The sequence below is a fragment of the Macrotis lagotis genome, chromosome 7 (genome assembly GCF_037893015.1).
Source record: "Macrotis lagotis isolate mMagLag1 chromosome 7, bilby.v1.9.chrom.fasta, whole genome shotgun sequence".
Classification (NCBI taxonomy): Eukaryota; Metazoa; Chordata; class Mammalia; order Peramelemorphia; family Peramelidae; genus Macrotis; species Macrotis lagotis.
In genome coordinates, this window is record NC_133664.1 from 1,251,185 (window position 1) to 1,272,901 (window position 21,717).

Below are 21,717 nucleotides of genomic sequence, written 5' to 3' on the forward strand. Positions count from 1 at the left end.
GGTCAGGAGGTTGCCGGGCACACGGAGAGAGGACAGGAGCAGTAGAGTTGGAGCTTGGGCAGGGAGGAGGTGAGGTCTTTGGCATTTGGACCCTGCACCATCAAGGCCAGTAAGTAGCCTGTCTCCCAAGCCGTGGAGATGGAGGTGCCCAAGGGCAGTGAGGAGGTCTCAAGCTCTAATGCTAACCACCACGCCGCCACTAACACCAACCAAGCAAGCAACCTAGGACAGCTACCCCAGGCCAGCCCTTGGTGCCCGGGGCTTCCTCTGTGCCGATTCTGCCCTTGCCAATTTACCGCCCCGACTGTCTTTTGCTAGCAGAGAAAGTCGGGAGGTAGAACGGGGAATAGCCTAGGCCGAGGGCGAGCAAGAGGCAGAGCAACAGACAGAAGAGCAGACAAAGACAGACGGAAAAATACAGCCGGCAGCCAAGTCTCCAGACCGATAGTGAAAGCCTATCAGAGCCAGAGACCCAGCTCGGCGAGAGCCCTTTTCGGAAAGGGCTAAACGTGAAGGGCTCTCCTTTGCCAAAGGGCTAGACAAACTCCAAGCCTCCTTTTTCTGTGACAAATCAGTCAGCTAAGAAAGAGATCTGAACAATACCCAGATTCTTAATGGTGATGAGCCTGGTGGCTCCATGGACTTGCCCAGTCGCTCCGCCATGTGGGGAAATGCCGCTTCTCCCAGGCCTGGGAGGGTCTCCCGATTGGAACCGCTCAGACACCCTGCTTCGATCTCTGCCTGGGCTAAGTCCGACCCGAGGAGAGCCGATTGCACTGGCTCCAGGCGCCTCCTCCCCCCCCCCCCATTATCAGAAAAAGAGTTCCCTGCAAAGGGTTGTCATCGACAGTATCAGTCATAGAATCATTAAAAATAATGAAAACAGAACGTTTGAGATCGCTTTTCTCTCATTCCTCCTCCTCCTCCCTTCTTCCTCCTCTTCTTCCCAGGCAGAGGCACCTCATTTTTACTCTTTGCTTCCCTCTCCAGCTTGCTTGGGGCCCAGTGTCATCTGCCTAATTGCTCTGGTCGCCTCCACCACGGCAACCTTGCAGAATGACAAATTCCGGAGGCCTCAGCGCTTGCCCGAGCAGCCCCGCTGGGGGGACCGAGGCGGGGTGAGGGGAGAGCATGACAACTTCCCAACGTCTCTTGAGCAGAGCTGGTTCGAGGTGAAGCTCGAGAAGCCCTGCTGCTACCAGGTGGCCAGATCCCTAAACCCCAGGAAGCCCCGCTTTCTGCCTGGGCGTGCTATGGGAAAGAGAAAACCAAAGACCATGATCCATTGTCCCAGGGAAAGTATAGACGGGACCCAAATGGGCCTGGGGCTTCCCAGGGGCCTTCTAGGACCCTCAGAATTATCTCCCCCCACCATTTGCTTTCAAGAAGCATCTCCAGACAACTGAGAAGTCAGAAAAAAAAGATTTCCCCAGACATGCTGTGTTCATGGTGGAAATAATTTTATTTGTCCAGAATATACAGTTTAATTCCTCTATCTACACCTATTTACATGGGTAAAAGAACATCGAAAAAAGTCTTTGAAAAGTTGAGGTCAGAGATTTCAAGGCACCATTGATAGTGTCCACGGATGCGCAAAAGTTCGTCTAAAAAAAGGGGGGGGGGCTTGGAAATGCAATAACTTACATGCACGAGCTTTACACGCGGCCCGGGCCTCCGGTGCGGCTTCACACACTTCCCCACAGGCAATCCTTTCCTTAACATGCCTACAACAGCAACACGCGGGAGTCCGGGACCCCGAGGCAGAGCGCAAGCGGCCGCCGGGGCGCGGGCAGGGAGCCGCGCCCGCTCTCGGCTCCCTAGTAAAGCGTCCCGGAGGTGAGCGCCAGCGGATGCTGGAGGGAGCCGTGCGCGGGAAGGTGGGAAGCGAGGGACCCGGCCCCGGGGTACCAGGACGCTGAGTTCTCCAGGTAGCTTGAGGCGGGGGACGGGTTGGAAGCGGGAGGGTGGCCGTGGGGGGGATGGCCCAGGGAGCGGGCGGCCGCCCCGCTGCCCGGAGGCTCCCACACAGCTGGAGACTGCGGAGAGTTACACGCCATGGGGTCGCTGGAGCTGGGGCTGTGCTCCGGGGGCAGCTCCCCGTTCTTCATGATTTTCTTAATCTTGGACCTTTTGTTCTGAAACCAGATTTTCACCTGGGAGGGGGAAACCAGTGCGGCAATTAGGAGAGCAGGTGGGGAGGGGGAATGGGGACGGCCTTAGCAAACGCCCCCCACTCTCACCGCGCCTTCCCTCGCCGTCTGGGGCCCGCTAGGACCACGCGCTCCTCCTCTTTCGCCACTCACACCCCCATTCCCTCGCGGCCTTTCTCCGCCTAGCCAGAGCCCGCATCATACAAAATTAGGGGCTCGAGCCATGTGTGTGACTCCCTGTCTCCCTGCCTCTCTCCTTTTCTCCCGCTCTTTTTCCCTCTCGCTGGCCTCGGCAGCCCCGGGGAGACTGGCTCAGTCGGTCTCTGTCTGGCGCTCGATCCGGGTTCCAAGCCTTTCCCGCCTCGGACAAACGCTACAGACCCGAAACCTAGAAGCTCCCCCCCGCCTTCAGACCCAGGCAGCCCCTCCTGCTTATTCCCGAGGGCCTCCCTCCCTCCCGGGTCTCCAGCGCAGGAAAAGGAGAAAGGTAGCAAAAGAAGGGAAACGGCCGCTTTGATCCGGGTGGCCGCCGGGTGTGCGGGGAGCCGCATGCTCTTGTGCGTGGGAAGCTGGGGGTGCGGGCGGATAGCGTGAAAATCGGTTTGGTGGGAGTCACCGCGCTGACCTTCCGAGAGGAGACGCAAGGACAAAGGAAAGGCCCGAAGGAGGCCAGGAGTCGCTTTAGAGCCCGCAAAGCCCCAGGAAAGGAGAACGGACAGGAGAACAGGTGGCCAGGTGGGCAGGTAGGCTGCTGGGCTGGGAGGGAGGGGCCAGGCTATCAGTAGAGGGCAGATGGAGAGAAAGGTGGCCAGGGAGACACCAGGCAGCTGCCTCTTCCCAGCCCCCGGGCTGGGGCTGGAGGAGCCTTCTTGGCCATTCCCCTAGGAGACCGAGGGAGGGCCGGCGTCAGGAGATGAGATGAGCCTCCAAGACCCAAGGCTCCCACACTCCTCCTCCCCGCGGCTCACCGGGAAGCCTACTTAGCACCAGTGCTGGGCGCTCCCTTTGTTTCTGGGTATCCTGCCGCTGCCCTCCTTCCCCGCAGGCAAAGAGGGCGCAGCAGGTCTTCTGGGCTGCGAGGTGGGGGCGGCCAGCAGGCCAGAGGAGCCCCGCCGGCCAGGACTCTCCAAGGCCTTGGGAGGCAGCGGGAGGAGCGGCCTGGAGGGCCCAGGCCGGAGCGATCTGGGAGGGGGCAGCGCCCGGGCTCTCTCCGCTCTCCCCTCTTGCTCAGAGCTTTGGATCGAAGTTGGGGCTTGGGCTAGGCGGGAAGGGGCTGGGGTCAGAGTTTCTGGCGGCCTTCTGGCTCTACCTGTGTCTGCGTGAGGCCCAGAGAGGCCGCCAGCTCGGCGCGCTCGGGCAGGGCGAGGTACTGGGTCTTCTGGAACCTCCTCTGCAGGGCAGCCAGCTGAAAACTGGAGTAAATGGTCCGGGGTTTGCGGACCTTCTTGGGTTTGCCATTCACCATCCTCACCTCGGGCTCTGCGGAGTCTTTGTCTAAAGGCAGACACAAAACCGGAGCGGGTGAGGGCCCCGCCGAGCCAGGAGGCAGCTTGCTCCCCGGCCGCCCGCCTCTCCCGGAGTCTGGAGGGCCCAGGGCGCCCAGGGCCCCGCCAAAGTCCCTTGGAGCCCAGAGGCCAGCGGAGCCCGGGACAGCCGCCCCCCACTCCCCACTCCCTTTCCCTCCTTTAAGGGGCCGGAGGGCCAAGGCGGCCGGCTGGACGGCGGCGTGGCCTGGCCTCCTCTCTGCCCGTCCCATGGTCTCGCCTGCTCCACCCGGGGCTTTCTCGGGGCATCCCGGGCCTCGCCCACCCCCTGCCCCGAGGCCTGGGGGACGCGATTGTTGTCTCCGCCCTCACGTGGCCCGGCCCGAGGAGGGCATGCCGCCGCCCTCCCAGCCCACCCTGGCTGCCCGGAAGGCCGGGAGCCGAGGGCTTCTCGGTGGTCAGAGCCCCGGGCAAGCACTCGGGGCTCCCTCCTTGGAGCCAGCGGCTGCAGACAGAGGCCCGATTATCCCAGGCCTGTAATCTCCCCGCAGATCGCTAGAATACACTCGCGTCTGGTTTCTTTTACAAATAGACTCAGTAAGCCCTTGGCGGGGGGGGGGGGGGGGGGGGTCATTTAATGAAGGGAACAGACAGTGAAAGAAGCCCGGCGGGGCCGGCTCGGAGAAGGGGGGAGGACAGACCGGCGGCGCCCGGCCCGGGGGAGCCCTGGACCCTCCGAGCCCGGACCCGCGGCTGCCGAGACCCAGCGCCTTCGTTAGAACAGGGAACGCTGGAAGGCCAAGCAAGAAGTCGGGGGCGGCCGATCTGCAGAGGGCGAAGGAAAGTAGAGCGAGGGTGGCCCGAAGGGAGGGAGAGACAAAGAGCCCTCTCTGCTCCAGAAGCATCCCTGAGCCCCCCGCCCCAGGGGCTCAGGTTATCGTCCGAGCTCCCGGGCCGGGTGCCCACATGCGTGTCCACGTGTGTGCCGTGTGTGTCCGTCCGGGGCGAGGTGGGGGGCTGGATGTGTCTGTGGGGCGTGTGTGCTGCGCGCTCCGCCGGGGGGGAGGCGCGCCTGCGGTTTGCTTCTGCCAGCTCAGGAGCTGCTAATATTAGAAGGCTTATTCATGTGCTGGGGGGGGGGCGCTCAAAGCCCGGCAGCAAAACCGAGACCCCCCACTTCTGACTGCAGCGCCGCCGCCGCCGCCCCAGCTCCGGAGCCCGCAAACTCGGAAAGCGGTGTGTGTGTGGGGGGGGGGGGGGAGTGTGACTGTCTGCGCGTGTGCTCCCTGTGCTATCTGGGTGTGTGTCTGGGCCAAGAGGGGGTGAGCACCCTCTCAGCACCCCGTCGGCCAGGCACACACCCCTCCCTCGCTGGAATGGTTTTTGCCAATGCCGAGCTGGAGAAGCTGGCTGCGCCTCACGAAGCCGTCCTGGCTGGGCACCTGGGCCCTACGCGCCCTGGGCGCAGGCGGACAGTGCCCCGCGCCCGCCGCTGTCCTCGTCCCGGCCCAGGGCCTCGCGGCTCCTCTCCTTGGAGTTCTCTGTCCCGAGCTCAGCAGTCCCCCCCGCCCCGTCGCCCCCCACCACCAGTCTGGCTTTCTCCAACTTCCCGAGATTGGCATCTTTCTGCCCAAGTCACCTGGGGAGTCCGGAGCAGCCGCTGGGGAGCGGGGGCCCTCCAAGGCGGCCAGAAGAGCTCGGACCCTGGCGGCCCGAACTGCCGGTTGCCCTCTCCCTGCCTGGCATCTCCCTTTAAGCCGAGGGGCGCAAGGCCTCGGGGACCCTCCAGTCTCTGCCCTTTCACCCCCCCCCCCCTCGCGCTTTCGAGCTCTCCCTTCCGTCTCTCCCCAGTCCCCGCCTGGTACCAGCCTCCCCCCCCCCCCAGGCCGACCAACCCTTACCTGGCTGGCCGGAGGCAGTCTGAGCCCGGCCGTAAGCCCCGCTGTACTGGGGGTGGTAGGAGCTGGCGTAACCGTAGTCCGCGTAGGCTTTGGCCGGGTAGGTTCCCGGCGGCGGCCCCGCGGCGGCCCCGCCGACGCCGTGGGGGTGGTAGGGGTACTGGTAAGGGTGCAGCGCCTTGCCGTAGGAGGCGGCCGGGGGAGAGCAGTAGCCGTGCGGGCCCCCCCCCCCGGCGGGCTGTAGTAGTCGGCGTCCGTGGCGGAGGATTCGGGCAGAGTGGGCGACTCTTGGGACGGGTGGTGCATGGTGGCGGCCGTCTGGAAAGGAGCGGGGAAGTCGCTGGAGCGGAGGCTGGGCCCCCTGCGGTCAAAGACCCCGGTCATGGCTGGGCGGGGAGGCCGACCCCCAGGAGGTGCAGGCGACGGAGGCTGCGGGGGCCGAGGCGGAGGCGGCCCAGGCAGAGGCTCCAGTTCGCTCTCGGGGCTGCTTGGGTCTAAGCAGACATGGCTGTGGGAGAGGAGGAGACAGGAGGAGGAGGAGGAGGAGGCGGGGGACCGGAGAGGGAGGAGGAAGAGGAGGAGGCGGGGGCGCAGGGGGAGGAGGAGGCGGGAATGCAGGGGGGAGGAAGAGGAGGAGAAGATGAAGGAGGAAGAAAAGAGGCGACGGCGGCGGCGGCGGCGGCGGCGAGGAGGCTGGGAGCCTCGGAGTCTCGGGCTGGGGCAGACTGCTGGCGGGCCGCAGCCTAGCCTTGGTTAAATCCTTAATTGAGCGCTTACGCACAGCGGGGTGGATCGGGTTCCATTGGCCAGAGCCGTCGGGAGCAACGCCACTCGAACTCACCCAACGAGTTCAGCTCCTTGACAAAGCGGAGCTTAAAAAAGAGAGAAAGAAAAGTGATGTGTGTGTGTGTGTGTGTGTGTGTGTGTGTGTGTGTGTGTGTGTGTGTGTGTGCTTGTGGCAGGGAGAGAGAGGAGGCACAGATACAGAGAAACAGACACACACACACACACACACACACACACACAAACAAACAGACAGGGAGGGAGAGAGAGACAGAGGACGGTGCTCTGAGGAGCTTCCTCCTTCCCTGCCCTGCAACTCCACCCAAAGCAATGACACCCTAAGACACCTATTCCAACACCTGCTCGGACACAAATGCTTCTGGCAGTGACACAAGCCTGGAGGAAGGCCGACTCCAGGTTCCAGGGGCCAGGGAGCCTTTACAAGAGTGGGACTAGGCTTGAGGCCAGGCGTGGGGCTGCCTGGGCCCTTTATTTCTCAGACAGCGGGGTTCCTGGGGATGGCCCCATGTCGGGGACTGCAAATCCAGGGAAGCCAAGGACGGAGCACTGGACGGGGCACCCCAGGGCATCCACCCCCACCCGGGATCACATCCCGCGGGGGTCCCCACACCAAACACATACACACCCTCTGGGCTACACACTCGTAGAAGCGGCTCCTTCAGCTTTCTCGGGGGGCGGGGTGGAGAGAAATGCAGAGATGAAGGGCTCCGAGGAGCTCTCTCCTCCCCTGCTCCCCTTGCCTCCTGGCTCCCTGGGCCTTCTGGCTCCCAGGCTACAACAGGCTCTGAAGCTGAGAAGCCAGGGCCCATGCATTCCGGGCCTTGGAGTCCAAGAGCAAAGCAGACGTCAGAGAGCAAAGCAAGAGAGAGGCCTCTGGGCCTTCCTCTAGAGGAAAGCAGACTCGGCGTCAGTGGGTCAGGCCGAGGAGGAGGGAGCTGGAGGGAGCTGGAGGAAGGATGCTTCCTCCCTCCTCCTGGGCCAGAAACCACAGGGCCCTCACTGTGTCCTTGGGTCATGGGTCCTTCCATTCCTAAAGCCCAGGAGAAGCCCCAGACTTTCCCAAACTCCTGACTCTGGTCTCTTGGCTCGTAGTACTGCTTCTCCACTCTCTCTGGTTATTCCCCCCTCCTCCCGCCTCCCTTTTCCTTTCTTAAAACCTGGGGTAGGGGTGGGGAAGACACACACACACACACACACACACACACACACACACACACACACAGAGTTGGGTTTAAACAGAGATGTCTATCTTCCTTAGGCTGCGCTCCTCAAGTCACAAATCTCCTTCCCTTTTTTCCTCTCTGCCCCCTTCCCCCGCTCTAACATCAGGGCCGAGAGTCGAAGGGGCAGAGTGGGTTCCTAGAAGCTTCTGCAAGAGCGGCGGGAGCCCTTTTGTCACTGGCTTTGGGCCAGGGAGCCTTTGGTGCCTGCGAGTGAGCCCTGGCGTGCCTGGGCCCTGGCTGCCTAGGTGGCAGGGGCTGAGGTCCTTATGGTTCTCTCCCAACAGGAGCTCCCCAAAGAAGAAACGACTCTGGGGAAGGTGGAAAGAGAGCACAAGGACTCTCCGTGTGTTCTGGCTTCCAATTCCAAAAAAGTCTAAGAGGAGACCCCAGCCAGTTTGGCCACTAATCCCTGGGGCTCGGCCTTGCTGGCCTCCAAGTCCCTTCTCGGAACTCACACTCACCCAGCCCCGGGACCAAGTATTGGAACCAGGCCCTTTGACGTGCCAAAGCGGCCTGGATCTCCTCTGGGGAGACTGAGGCTGCCCGGTGGGGCCCAGGTTCTGGGGAGGGAAAATGCGCCAAGGGGGATGACTGTGGATGTGGTGTCCTCAGGACCCCCGGGGCCTTTTCTGTGGGGGTGGCTCTCGGCTGAGCCTTTCTGCGGCTGAGCTAAACGTGGCTCAGGTCCAGAACTCTACGGGCTGACAGTGAGGTACCCCCAGCTCCGTCAGCCCCCCCAAATTGCCAGTAGGCCAAAAGGAAATCTGTCTCAGTCTCTCCCTCTCCCTCAACTCTTCTGCTTCCTTTTTGTATGTTAATAACTGGGGGGGGGGGGAGAGCCCTCCTGGATGGCCCCCCGCGCCCCAGCTGTGACTGCTGGTGGGAGCTGTTGCTGCCGGAGCTGCTCATCTCTATTCCCCATTTCAGGCCCATTAGTGGTCTGCCCCTGCTCCCCATTCCAAGGGGCGTGTGTCTGTGTCCGTGTCTTTGTTGTGTAGGGATGGGGAGCGGGGAGGAGGGGCCTCTATCCTCTCTTTTTCTGGGGTACCGTGGCTGAGAGCCTGTGGGAGAGTCGGGGCACCCACTCTATTTCAGTTCTTCCCCTCCTCCTCCCTCCGATTCTTGGGTGGGTGATGCCCCCTTTCCTTAAAGGACTCTCCTTACCCTCGGTCTCAGTCCTAGGAGACTGCAGGGGAATGCGTGGACTTCCCACCCAAGCAGCTGCCACTCTCCTGCGTGGATGAGGCAGGGGATTAATGGGGGGGGGGGGAGGATGTGCTTGATGCTGCCGACTGAGACCAGTCGAATGCCTTGCCACGAGCGCCACCTTGTGGCCAATCCCAGCAGCTTTCCAGACCACGCCGCTTTAGCCAGGTTCCCAGAGAGATGAAGGGGAGACTCAGGACCCAACTCCTTAGGACCTCTACCTGACCACGTGGCTGCCCCTACTCCTAGACTTTCGAGTCCATCTCCATCAATAGATGAAGAAACTCAGGCTGAAGAGATGAGGGAACTTTCCCAAGAATAGGCAAAGTGGCTTAAAGTCTCTCGAGTCCACTCCCTCATTCTCTCCCATTCTGCTTTTGCCTTCTCCAGGGCCAGACCAAGGTGATTGTTATGTCCTCCCTCCAAGACCAACACGGGTCTTTTCCCCCTCTTCCCTAGGGCTGCAAGTCTCACCCTTTATGCATCATCCACTTTCTCTGCACTGACCACTAAGGCCAACTCCAACAACTTTCCCCACAAACCAAGGGTTCCCTCTGCCTTCAGGAAACTGTAAGCTCTGCCCTTACCCAGAGGAGACCTCAATTATAATCCTTCTCCTTTTCTTCCCCACAGTTCTCCTTTTTCTCTTCTTCCCTCTCCTTTCCCCCTTCCTCTTTCTCAGCCACCTCTTCCTCCTCCCTCTTCTCCTTCTCTTCCTTAGAAGTTCACTGCACTTCTTCCTATCACTCCATCATCTTGGTTCCCAGTATTCAATTTAGAAAGATTGATAGGGAACAGACTGAGTCTGGTATCAGACGGCGGAAAACCAAATCGTGGACTTGCTTTGCAAGGCAATGGTTAAGCTGTTGTTGCTGTGTAAGATTTTGGCAAGACAAATGGGGTGAAGTGACTTGCCCAAGGCCACACAGCTAGGGCATTATTAAGTGGCTGAGACCGGATTTGAACCCAGGTATTCCACACTCCAGGGCCGGTGCTTTATCCACTGCACCACCTAGTTGCCCCAATGGTTAAGTTTTGATACGGGGAAGGTTCTGAGTAGTATGTGATTAGCTCACATATATTAGGGAAATGGCCTGGATGGCAGTTCAAAGGCAGTATTGGAGAGGGCACCAGGAACAGTCAGGAATCACAGGATTCTTCACATCTGACCCTTTTCTCCACCCATCTGACTAACACTCTAGCTCATTAATTTTTTTTCCCCTGAGTTCATTGGAATGGCCTTATAATTAGTTTTCTGGATGAAAATCTTTTCCCAATCTAGTCCATCCTCTGCAAAATTACTAAAGTAATTTCCCTTCCCCTCCCCTCCCCTTCCCTTCCCTTCCCTTCCCTTTCTTTTCCCCTCTTTTGTGCACAGAGCACACAAACAACAGGATACTCATTATACATGTGAAGCAATATGAATTTCTATATCAGTCATGTTGCTGAAAATGGCAAGATAAATAAATAAAGAGAAAAAGGCTGCTTCAATTTGCACTCAGAGTCCATCAGTTCTCTCTCTGGGGGGAGGAGAGTGTTTTTCATCATGGGTCCTTTGGAATTGTCTTGGGTCATCATATTGATGAGAGTTAACATTTCTCTCCATGAACACTCTACTCTGACCAAACTATCATTCTTGCTAGAGGGTATATTCTATTTCCCATCTCAATGACTTTGCCTTTATATCCACTTTCTGGAATGCTCTTCCTATTCCAATCTTCCTTAAAATTCCTAGTTCCCTACACAGCTTAGTTCAAGTGCTACTTTTGACATGAACCTGTCTTTGATCTTGCAAACTGGTAGTTCTTTTCCTCCAAATTATCTTTTATCTTTTTAAATATATGAAGTACATGTTACTATCCAATTCTCTCATAGTAATGGAGGTAAACTGGAACAGCTGGTTTCCCCCACCCCAAATAGGTCTCCTTCCCCAATAGTATACTTGACCTTAGATTAACTGGTTGATACCATCAATCAGACATAGAAATGTCATTCTTAAGTCAAATACCAAAAAAGGGCATTTCCATACACAGCAGAGCACAAAAAGATGATTTCTTGTATATAAAATCATAAATCTCTATGTCCTATTTATCAAAAAAAGGACATAATAAATTCCACACTTTATTTTCAACATTGTCCTACATGTCTTTGCTTCATTCTAAATTTCCTTCTAATTCTCTTTTGTGATTGTCATTTGGGTCAAAATTTTAAATTTTTACCCAAGACTATTTTGTTTACATCACTATAGTTAACCTTTCTCTTTCCTCCCATCTCTTAATTAAAAATCTTTAAGACAAAAATAATAGTAATAGTTAAGCAAAACGAACCCAAAATGCTGGCTCTCTTTTTCTCCTCTTTAAGCACATCCCCATCTCTTCCAGGAGGAGAGAAATATGCTTCATTGTAGGGCCCCAGGGACGTGGTTGGTCTTTGTGTTGCTAGAGCTCTTACCATATTGTTATCCTTGTATAAATTGTTCTCCTGGTTGTGTTCAATTCACACAACAACTCTCAATTGTCTTTGAAATTCTTAGCAATTTTCTCATATTTTTTTGATAAAATCATATTTTATTATACCCCTAGGGTAAAATTCCTTCAAACCATTTCCAATGGAAGGGGGCTTCTTTAGATTCCAATTCTCTGCTTTTGGGTTTTTCTCTTTAATTCTCCATTTTCAAAACCATATTCCAATACTTATCTTTGAATGCCATATTTTGCAATATTGTTGGCAAAGAATGTACTTTGATAATTATGTAACATCTGTTTTCTTAGGCTGACCCACACAGACTGCAGATGCTGCTACTGTCTCTCTAAGAACAAGGGGAATCTGGTGGAAGAGGCTTTGGACTTACAGTTTTAGCTGTCATTCCATGTGGCACTTCTGTCATTCAGTGGAGTTATTTAATCAAAATCACCTCCCCAAATGATAGCCTCCAGATACACAACATTTATCCATGCATGTGAATCTGTCTCAATCAACATTTATTAAGGACCCACCTTGCACCAGGCTAAGGACTCGGGAGGATACAAAAGAGGCCAAAGATAGTGGCTACCCTCAAGGAGCTCAGCCTCTAATGTGGTAGACCACAAGCAAAAGCATGTTATATTCAAGATAAATGGGACATAACAAATATAGCAAGACATTAAGAAGGGATTCCTGTCGAATATGGGGTTTTATATAGGACTAGAAGGAAGTCAGGAGGTACAGATGAAGAGGGAGAGCATCCCAGGCCTGCAGAATGCCCAGGGAAAATACACAGAAGAGGAGCAGCTAGGTGGCGCAGAGGATAGAGCACCGGCCCTGGAGTCAGGAGGACCCGAGTTCAAATCCGGTCTCAGACACTTACTAATTACCTAGCTGTGTGGCCTTGGGCAAGCCACTTAACCCCATTTGCCTTGCAAAAACTAAAAAAAAATACCCAGAAGTGAGAAATGAAGATTCTTAGTCATAGAACAGCTAGGAGCTCAATGGCACTGGATCAAAGAGTGCATGAGGAGGAGGTAGGTGTAGAAGACTGAACAGGTAGGAGGGGTCAAGGTTACTTGGAATTATTGTTGCTGCTCTTGTTGCTTGTCTTTTTTTCTTGAAGAAGACTATGATGTCAGGGAGGTGACACCAGGACAAGCAAGAGAATTGGATTGGGGGAGGCACTGTGTAGTGACCAGCCTAGACTCACTTTGTCCTCCAGAGCCATCTGGGTTCAGTGGACAGATATGGATCAGGACAACAGAAAATGGACCTAGATGCAAAGGGAGGCCTTGGCCTTTTTAAGCTAAGGTCTTTCCTAGCTCTCAGTTTAACTGAGGCAACACCCATTTAGTGATTAAATCTAGCTAAGAAGTGAGGCAGAGGCCAACCCTCAGTGTTTCTGGCCAAAACAGTAACAATGCCTATTTTTGTTCACTCTGAGCCTTTTTGGCATCCATTAAATGAGAGGAATCAACTCTGGTGCTCCCTGGAGAGTTATTATTCTCTCTTGATGGCTTTTATTTTGAAGTAGTAAACTCTATTGAGGTATCAAGGTAAGTAGAGTCATAGAGTCATAGTTCAGAGCTCACTGGGGTGAGATTTAGGAAGGGATGATTTCAAATTTGGCCTCAGGTATTTCCCAACTGTGTAACCCATCACCTGCCTCAGTTTCCTCAACTGTGAACTGGGAAACAGCACCTACCTCACAGCATTATTGTGAGATTCAAAAAAGAAGTTTTTACTGCTCAGTTCCTCAAAGAATCAGGAGTCTTTCCCTTCACAAAATTTTCCATGTCTTCTTTGGCCTTGTGGAAGTGACTCTGGGGGGCAATTAGAGTTTGACCACAAAGCCTAGGAACAAAGCAGATCTCAAATAAAAAAATGCTCCTCAGCTGCATAGTCTATTTTGGGCATGAAGATGATCATATCAGCCATTAGCAGAGACAAATAAAGCTTGTTAGAGCTGGATAAAGCTTGTTAAAGAAAGACAATTGGACAATGTCAAAGTCGGTTTGGGCTGCTTGAGCTCATCTCTTCTAACAGACATCCCCCAAAATGGTGGAGTGGATGGCGGCAGCTTCCTTTCACTTTTGACAGTGTTATCTTTTCTGTGGAGACTTGCCTTGACAGCATTTCATCCTGAGATCATGAGATCATCCCCCTTGACTTCAACCTGAGAGCCTCAGGAAATGCCAGGCACGGCAAGATTCTGATGCCAGGAACAAGAGAGTTGTAACTGGAAAACTTAGGAAGTCATGGGGTCCTTGTGGCCTTTGGAAAATGGCTCAGAGGTACTCCTGGGTCCACTGCAGGCTCTGGGATCCTGTCTTCCTTTAGTCAAGAGGTCTTATCCAACATCACAAGACTTGATGCTAGGCAATCTTTCCAGAGACAGCTTTGTTTTGTTTTCCATGGATTCCTTTAACAAATTTGCAACAAGTCAAGATGAATTTATCCGGGGCCTACAATAGGTGAGGAATTGGGCTGGGGACTAGAGAAAGTCAAACAGTTCTTGCCCTCAAAGAACTCACATTACAAGTATGCAAAGAACTAGGGTCTCCATGAAATTATAAAAGAATGGAGCCTAACCCATGATGGAACATACAATTTTGCTCTGAAAGAAATGATATAAGAGGGGGCTACCATTCAGATGATGTGAGACTAGATATTTGAACAACCCAGGCTTCCATTCATCATGTTCCCTTCAGATTGTTTGGAAAAACCAGCAACATAACTGGGCCACCAGGAACTGGCAATGGGAGGTCAGACTTTTGCTGAATTCACTGAGCAGAATTAGTCAGCTGGAGGGGTTGCTTCAGGATCCTGTGGCCAGTGGTTATCTTCTGTACCCGAGAAGCCATGAATGGCCCATTGGGAGGGTGGGGTAAGGCACATTCAGATTTTCCAGGGCTCAGTTTTCCTTCCATTATGCATGCATTGCCGGAATGGGCACCTTTCCAGTCTTAAGACTTGTTATTTGATGGAATATTTTTTGTTTATTTTGTTAGTTTGCTTTAATTTTTTTTATTTTGAATTTTTCAAATGAAAAATTCCAAATAAAAATAATAGCTAGCATTTACACAGAACTTTAAAGTTGGCAAAATGCTTTAAAATATGGTCTTGTTTCATGCTCACAGTCTTGGAAGGTATGTGATATATCATCCTCCATGTTATAAATGAGGAAACTGAAGCATATGAGGATTCAGTGATTTGATTAGAGACATGACTAGTCTGAGGCAATATTTGAAGTCCAATCTTCCTGACTCCAGGGCCAAAGTTCTACCCACCACAGGAGAACAGAAAAAGAGAATTGTACAAGAACTCAATGAACTTTTGTCATGTAAATCTTGTTTTTCCTTTTAAATGTATCATAAGTTCAGTATGTGGTTTTCAAGGTTGTCCTGCTCATCCATATTTTCTTCTAGATTTCCTATTATATGGGTTTAAAACAATGCTGTTATGCCCCTCTTTGCTTTTTCTCTTTAACAATCCCATCACTATTCCCTGTTCCTCCCAGAACCACTCCCCCAAATCAAAAAGCAAATAAAATATCTTTTGAAAACTAATATACACAGGCAAGCAAAACCCCTTCCTGCATTGACTGGATCTGAAAATGAAGTTCTCATTCTTCACTTTGAGTCCATCAATTTTCTGGCAGAAGGTCAGTAGCATGCTTCATTATTGAGTAAAGTCAAGTCAGCAAGCATTTTTGAAGCTCCTATTGTGTGTCAGGTGTCCTGCCAAGTGTTGGAAATATGAAGAAAGTCAAAAGCTACTCCTGGCCCTCAAGAAGCTCCTAGTCTAATGATTGTGTGAAACCATCATTGGTTATGATACTAATCAGCATCATTGTCTTTCCAAGTTGTTTTTCTGGACCGTATGGTTGTTCTTTTAGAAACTGGGCTCTGACTTGTGCTCACTTCATTCTGCATCAGGTTATACAAGTCTTAGCAGTTTTCTCTGAAAGTCTCCTTTTCATCATTTTGCAACAACATTCTATTACATTGACATACCATAATTTTTCACTCATTCTTCAATGCATTGGCACCCTCTTAGTTTAACTGGAAACATTTTCAAATCATTCAGGAATGAGAGGGACTATTTCTTATAATGAATTAGTCAGTTGAGAAATCCATAAGTATTTATTTAATCATTGCTATCTGCTCAGTGCTGAGAATGCAAATGTCATGCATGTTTTGCTGCCACCCTACTAAGAATCCCTTAGTGACACTGGCTGATTGCTTCCCAAAAATATCTTTAAGGAAACTTTCACATAAGAACTGATCAACTGCACATGTAACTAAAAAAATGCCAACAAAATTTGAAATCCATAATTAAATACTAAAATAGAAATCCTAGAAAGCAAAGAAATGATCAAAATTTAACACAAAACCCATTCTGCTTATAAATAAAATTAAAAGGTTTTTTAAAAGAAAAAAATAAAATAGATGAACCATTAGTTAATTGGATTAAAAAAGAGAAAGACCCAATTACTAGAAGAATTCATAACATGTGAAAAAGATGGGAAGTATTAAAAACTATTTTATCTAATTACATGCCAATAAACCAACAACTTAAATGGAGTGAATGAATATTTACAAAATTATACAACAGTCCAATTAATAGAACAAGAAATAGATGGTAGAAATGACAAAATTTGAGAAAAGAATTTGAATGTGCTATAGATGAAGTCCTGAATGAGGAAAAAACATGTATTATGAATGAATTCTATCAAACATTAAAATAAGAATTCCAATAATATACAATTTGCAAAAGCAAATTAAGAAAGGATACAAATGGATCTAGATATCTAAAGCAAAGAGAGTCAAACTCAATCTCAATATATCCCCAATGAACATCAACCCAAATACGTTCAATAAAATACTAGCACAGAACCTTTGGCTTTACTCAACAGCAAGACCGGCTAGGAATTTTACTAGGAAAGCAGGACTGCTTCAATATTTTGAAAACTATGAAAACAATTATTGTTTAGTTGTGCCCAACTCTCCATGACCCCAATTGGAAATTAAGAAAAAGATTTTATTTATTTTGAATTTTACAATTTTCCCCCTAATCTTGCTTCCCCCCACACAAAAGGCAGTTTGTTAGTCTTTACATTGTTTCCATGGTATACAGTGATCTAAGTTGAATGTGATGAGAGAGAAATCAGATCCTTAAGGAAGAAACATAAAAATATGAGATATAGCAGAATTACAGAATAAAATAACTTTTTTTAAAAAATTAAAGGTAATAGTCTTTGGTCTTTGTTCAAACTCCACAATTCCTTCTCTGGATACAGATGGTATTCTCCATCGCAGATAGCCCAAAATTGTTGATCATCACTCCCATGTGGCTGTTAGGGTGTACGATGTTCTTCTGGTTCTGTTCATCTCATTCAGCATCAGTTCATGCAAATCCCTCCAGGCTTCCTAGAATTCCCATTCTTCCTGGTTTCTAATAGAACAAGTGTTCCATCACATACATATACCACAGTTTATTAAGCCATTCCCCATTTGATGGAGTTTTCTTGGCAAAGATTCTGAAGTGAGCTGTCATTTCCTTTTCTGGCTCATTTTACATATGAGGAACTGAGACAAACCAGGGCTAAATGACTTTCCCAGGGTCACTCAGTTAGTATCTGAGACTAGATTTCAACCCAGAAAAAGGAATCTTCCTGATTCCAAGCCAGGTACTCCTAGGCACCTAGCTACAATATACCCCATTAGTTAAAATTATATGTTTATAAAATTAGATACAGGAAAAGCATTTGCAATTTAAAATACCCAATTCTATGAAAACTTGAGAAAATACAGGAATAAATATACTTTTTTCTTAATTTGTTGAGTAGTATCCATCTAAAATCAAGAACCAGTATGATCTGTAATGAGGATAAACTAGAGCCTTTCTCAGTAGACCAAAGGTAAAGCAAGTGACTATTATCACAAATGGCTATTTGATATTGGGTTAGAAATCCTGACTATGGTATCACAAATCCTGGCTATTGTAGCAATAGGACAAGTCAAGAAAAAATAAGCTGTGGCCAAGAGGAAACTTTTTTCTTGTGGATTTTTGTTGTTGGACCTTTGGTAGTTCTTCTAATCTTCTAAAACTTACAAGGTCTTAGCCTGGTTCTACCCATCTCCAACACCCATTCCTTTATGATCATGATAGAATAAACCCAACAGAGAAAGAAGAATCAATGGGGTGACTGGGCGGGGGAGTTGGATCCCCATGTTTGGAAGGTTATAGCACTTCCTCCTCCTCACTTAAAAGCATAAGGAAAAGAGAATTGATCTGTTCCATTCTGTGTTTAGCAGTCACTCAGAGTCTTGGACCCCAACCCTAAGAGATCACAATAAGCATTCAGAGATCTTTGCCATCTCTGAAGTTGGGGCTCTATCTATCCAAGGCCCAGTCATCACCCATTTCCTGAGTCTGACTCCCCAAGTCCTGCCATGTAGGAGGCATGCAGGGCTAACTTTACCTTTTCCAAGGATGGAAATTCCATTGGTTAGATGCAGCCACTCCACCATGCCTATTGTATTCTCATGCATCTTGGGGGTCACTTATCCTTTAAACTTCAACGTTCAAAGTCTCACTAACAGCTCCACTACCATTCTGTCTTCATCATTCAATGGTATCTAATATTTCTAAAGTTACCAATGATGTCTTAATTGCAAGGCATGTAGCCTTTCTCAGGCTGTTTGCTTGTGGCCAACTCTGCTGCTAGAAAGTTGACTTCCCCCTTTATCCCCACCTTCTGACTTTCTTCAAGACTTGGCTGGATTCTAACTTTCCAAGTTCCCCATCATGCACTCCCCCACGGCCAGGGTCTTTCATCTATCTCAACTATAGTTTGAGTTCACGGAGTTGTGAGCATGCTTCTCCCTCATTAGAATGCCAGTTCCCTGTGACTAGGACAGCATCTTGACTTCCTTTGACTCCTCAGCACTGGGGACAGCTCCTGGCAGAGTAAAAGCTTCATCAACACTTGACTGACACCAGCCACAAAGACCTAATATTCTCTGTCATGGGACCCTTTACCTATTGGTCTAGTAGCCTGTGGTTGTTTCCAGATTAAGGTTTTTAGATGTTTGTCCTTCATTCTCAAAAGAAAACCATGACAACAGGGAGGTGATGCCATAACAAGCATGTGAATTAGGTTTGAATGAGGGCGGACTGTGCTAAGTCACAGGTCTCACTTTCTCCTCTAGAATCATCTTAATCCAGTGGTCAGATATGAATCAGGATCACTGGAGATGGCTCTGGTTGCAAGGCAATCAGGGTGAAATGACTTATGACTTTTCCAGGGTCACACAGCTAATGAGTGTCAGTTGTCTGAGGCCAGATTCTAACTCTGGTCCCCTTGACTCCAAGGCCAGTTCTGAATCCACTGCAGTACCTTGCTGCTAGGTTTTTAGAAGCATAAAATAAAATATATTGGAAAACAATTATATACAGCTCTCATGGTATTTTAAAAATCCTGCATTCATAGACCCTGAACTAAGAACTCATGCTTTGGAAGAATTTCCATCTGGAGACTCAGTTCTCCTAGAACACTGGACAGGATAGCTCAACCAACAAGGCTTCATTTCACTCCCATCTCTTTGGCCTATGGCCACAGTAGGGTGGTCCAGTTAATAGAGCACTGGATCTGGAATTGGGAAGACTTGTGTTCCAATCCATCCCTCAGATCCTGACTAACTGATGACTCTGGGCAAGGCACTCATCTGTTTGCTTCAGTTTTCTCACTGTATGGTGGTGATAATAAGAGCATTCAAGACTCAAAAGATTGTCTTAGAACAGTGTATGGAACACAGTAGATGTGTGCTTATTCCCTTCCCTTACCCCTGCTCCAGAGGAGGTCACTTGCCTTGCCACCATATCAGTCCTCTTTCCTTCGCATCCCCAGGCCTGTAAGCATGAACCACAACTAAATAAACTCTGTCATGATTACTGGAGACACTTTGTCTATTCTTTGATCCCCACTCACCACCTCTAACACTTTTTGGACCAACGTGTCCCTCTCTGCTCATCATTGCCCTATGTGGGATGATGAGTCTATGTGCATTGTTTCTTGGTTTAGACTGTAAGGACTGTCTTTGTTTTTGTAGTCCTAGCATTTAACCTAATGTGTAAGTACTTTTTTTAAAATTTATTTTTATTCTCATTTTGTACAAATGTTTTTCTTTACATTGATAAAATATACTTGTTTACAGGTAAACAAAATACCCCTCCCCCCATGAACATAGATAGACTTGCTTGGGCAAAAAAGTAAAGGGGGGAGAAAAAAAATTAAAATTAAAAAAATAATAGTAATAATTGTAGGTATGGCCAGGTGGTGCAATGGACAAAGCACCAGCCCTGGAGCCACGAGCACCCGAGTCCATATCCAGCCTCGTAAACCCAATAATCACCTAGCCATGTGACATGCAAGCCACCCAATCCCCACTGCCCTGCAAAAACCAAAAAGAAGGGAAAAAAAGACCCAAAATGAAATAAAATAGTAATAATAGTAGGGGTGGCTGAGTGGCAGACAAAGCATTGGCCCTTGAGCCAGGAGCACCTGGGTCCGAATGTGGCCCCAGACACCCAATGATCACACTGCTATGTGGCCCCAGGCAGACCACCCAGCCCCACTTGCCCTGCACCCTCCCCCAAATAATAATAACAAAAAATGTGTTTCAGTCTTTGTTCCAACACTATCAACTCTGTTGTGAGTGGATCACATTCTTTATGGTAAGTCCATCACAAAAGTTACTTCCATATTTTTCCAATGTTGCCATTGCTGATCGCAACTCCCTCCTTTCTTATTTCTCCACTATCATGTACTATATTTTCTCTCTCCTTTCACTCTGACTCTGCTGTAGGGTTGCTGAGTGGCGCAGCAGACAGATCCCTGGTCCTGGGGCCAAGAAGCCCTGAGCCCCCATACCACCCCTTAGGCCCAGAATCCACCTGGCCCTATGGTCCTGGGCAGGCCTTCCAATCCCAGCCCCTTGCAAGAAGTAAAAAAAGAAAATGTGTTATATCTGACCACTGTCCCCCCATGGTCCATCCTCTCCTCCTCTATTCACATCTCCACCCCTTCCCCCTGCTCCCCCCTCCTTACTCCAGATGTCTATACCCCATTGAGTATATTTGCTGTTTCCTCTCCTAGCCATCTCTGATGAGAGCAAAGGTTCCCTCATTCCCCCTTGCCTCCCCGCTTCCATATCATTGCAATAGCTCATTGTAATAAAAAAAATCTTATTATGTGAAATAGCTTGGACTGTTCCCCCTCTCCTTTTTCTTTCTCCCATTCCATTTCCCTTTTTTTCTTATTGACTCCATTTTTACACCATATTTTATCTTGGATTTCAGCTTTCTCCTGTGCTTCAACTATAAAAGCTCCCTCTACCTGCTCTATTAACTGAGATGGTTCATATGAATATTATCAGTATCATTTTTCTATACATGCAGTTCATCCTCATTAAGTCCCTCATATTTCCCCCTTCTCCTCCAATTTCCACGCTTCACCTGAGTCCTGTATCTGAAGATCAAACCTTCTGTTCAGCTCTGGCCATTCCAAAAGAACATTTGAAATTCCCCTGGTTCATTGAAAGTCCATCTTTTTCCCTGGAAGAGGACATTCAGCCTTGCTGGGTAGTTCATTCTTGGCTGCATTCTAAGCTCTTTTGCCTTCTGGTATATTGTATTCCAAGCCCTATGAGCTTCCAATGTAGCTGCTGCTAAGTCCTGTGTGATCCTGACTGAAGCTCCACGATATTTGAACTGTGTCCTTCTGGCTGCTTGTAATATTTTCTCTTTGACTTGGGAGTTCTGGAACTTGGCTATAATATTCCTAGGGGTTGGTTTTTTGGGATCTCTTTCTCAGGGGGATCGGTGGATTCTCTCCATTTCTATTTTGCCCTCTGCTTCTAGAATATCAGGGCAATTTTCCTGTAGTAATTCTTTGAAAATGATGTCAAGGCTCTTTTCCTGATCATGACTTTCAGGTGTTCCAATAATTTTCAAATTATCTTTCCTAAGTCTGTTTTCCATATCAGTTGTTTTTTCAATGAGATATTTCACATTTTCTTCTAATTTTTCATTTTTTTTTTGGTTTTGAAGTATTGATTCCTGATTTCTGTTAAATTCATCAATCTCCCTGAATTCTATTCTTTGTCTGAAGGATTTATTCTCCTCAGAGAGTTTTCTTATCTCTTTTTCCATATGGCCAATTTTGCTTTTTAAAGCATTCTTCTCCTCAATAACTTTTTGAACTGTTTTATCCATTTGACCTAAGCTGTTTTTTAGCATGCTATTTTCTTCAGAATTTTTTTGGATTTCCTTGACTAAGCTGCTGACTTCATTTTCATGTTTTTCCTGCATCTCTCTCCTTCCTTTTCCCAGTTTTTCTTCTAACTCCCTCATTTGATTTTCAAAGTCTTTTTTGAGCTCTATCATAGCCTGAGCCCAATTTCTGTTTTTCTTGGAGTCT

General features: G+C 49.6%; 1 protein-coding gene across 1 annotated transcript; it reads right to left on the minus strand.

Moving 5' to 3' along the window:
• Positions 1–1,817: 1,817 nt before the first annotated feature.
• Positions 1,818–5,916, minus strand: DLX5 (distal-less homeobox 5). Its single transcript, XM_074195028.1, is given in 4 exon segments — positions 1,818–2,153; positions 3,460–3,644; positions 5,536–5,761; positions 5,764–5,916. Coding segments are annotated over 4 exon segments (900 nt in total).
• Between the last annotated feature and the right edge of the window lie 15,801 nt (positions 5,917–21,717).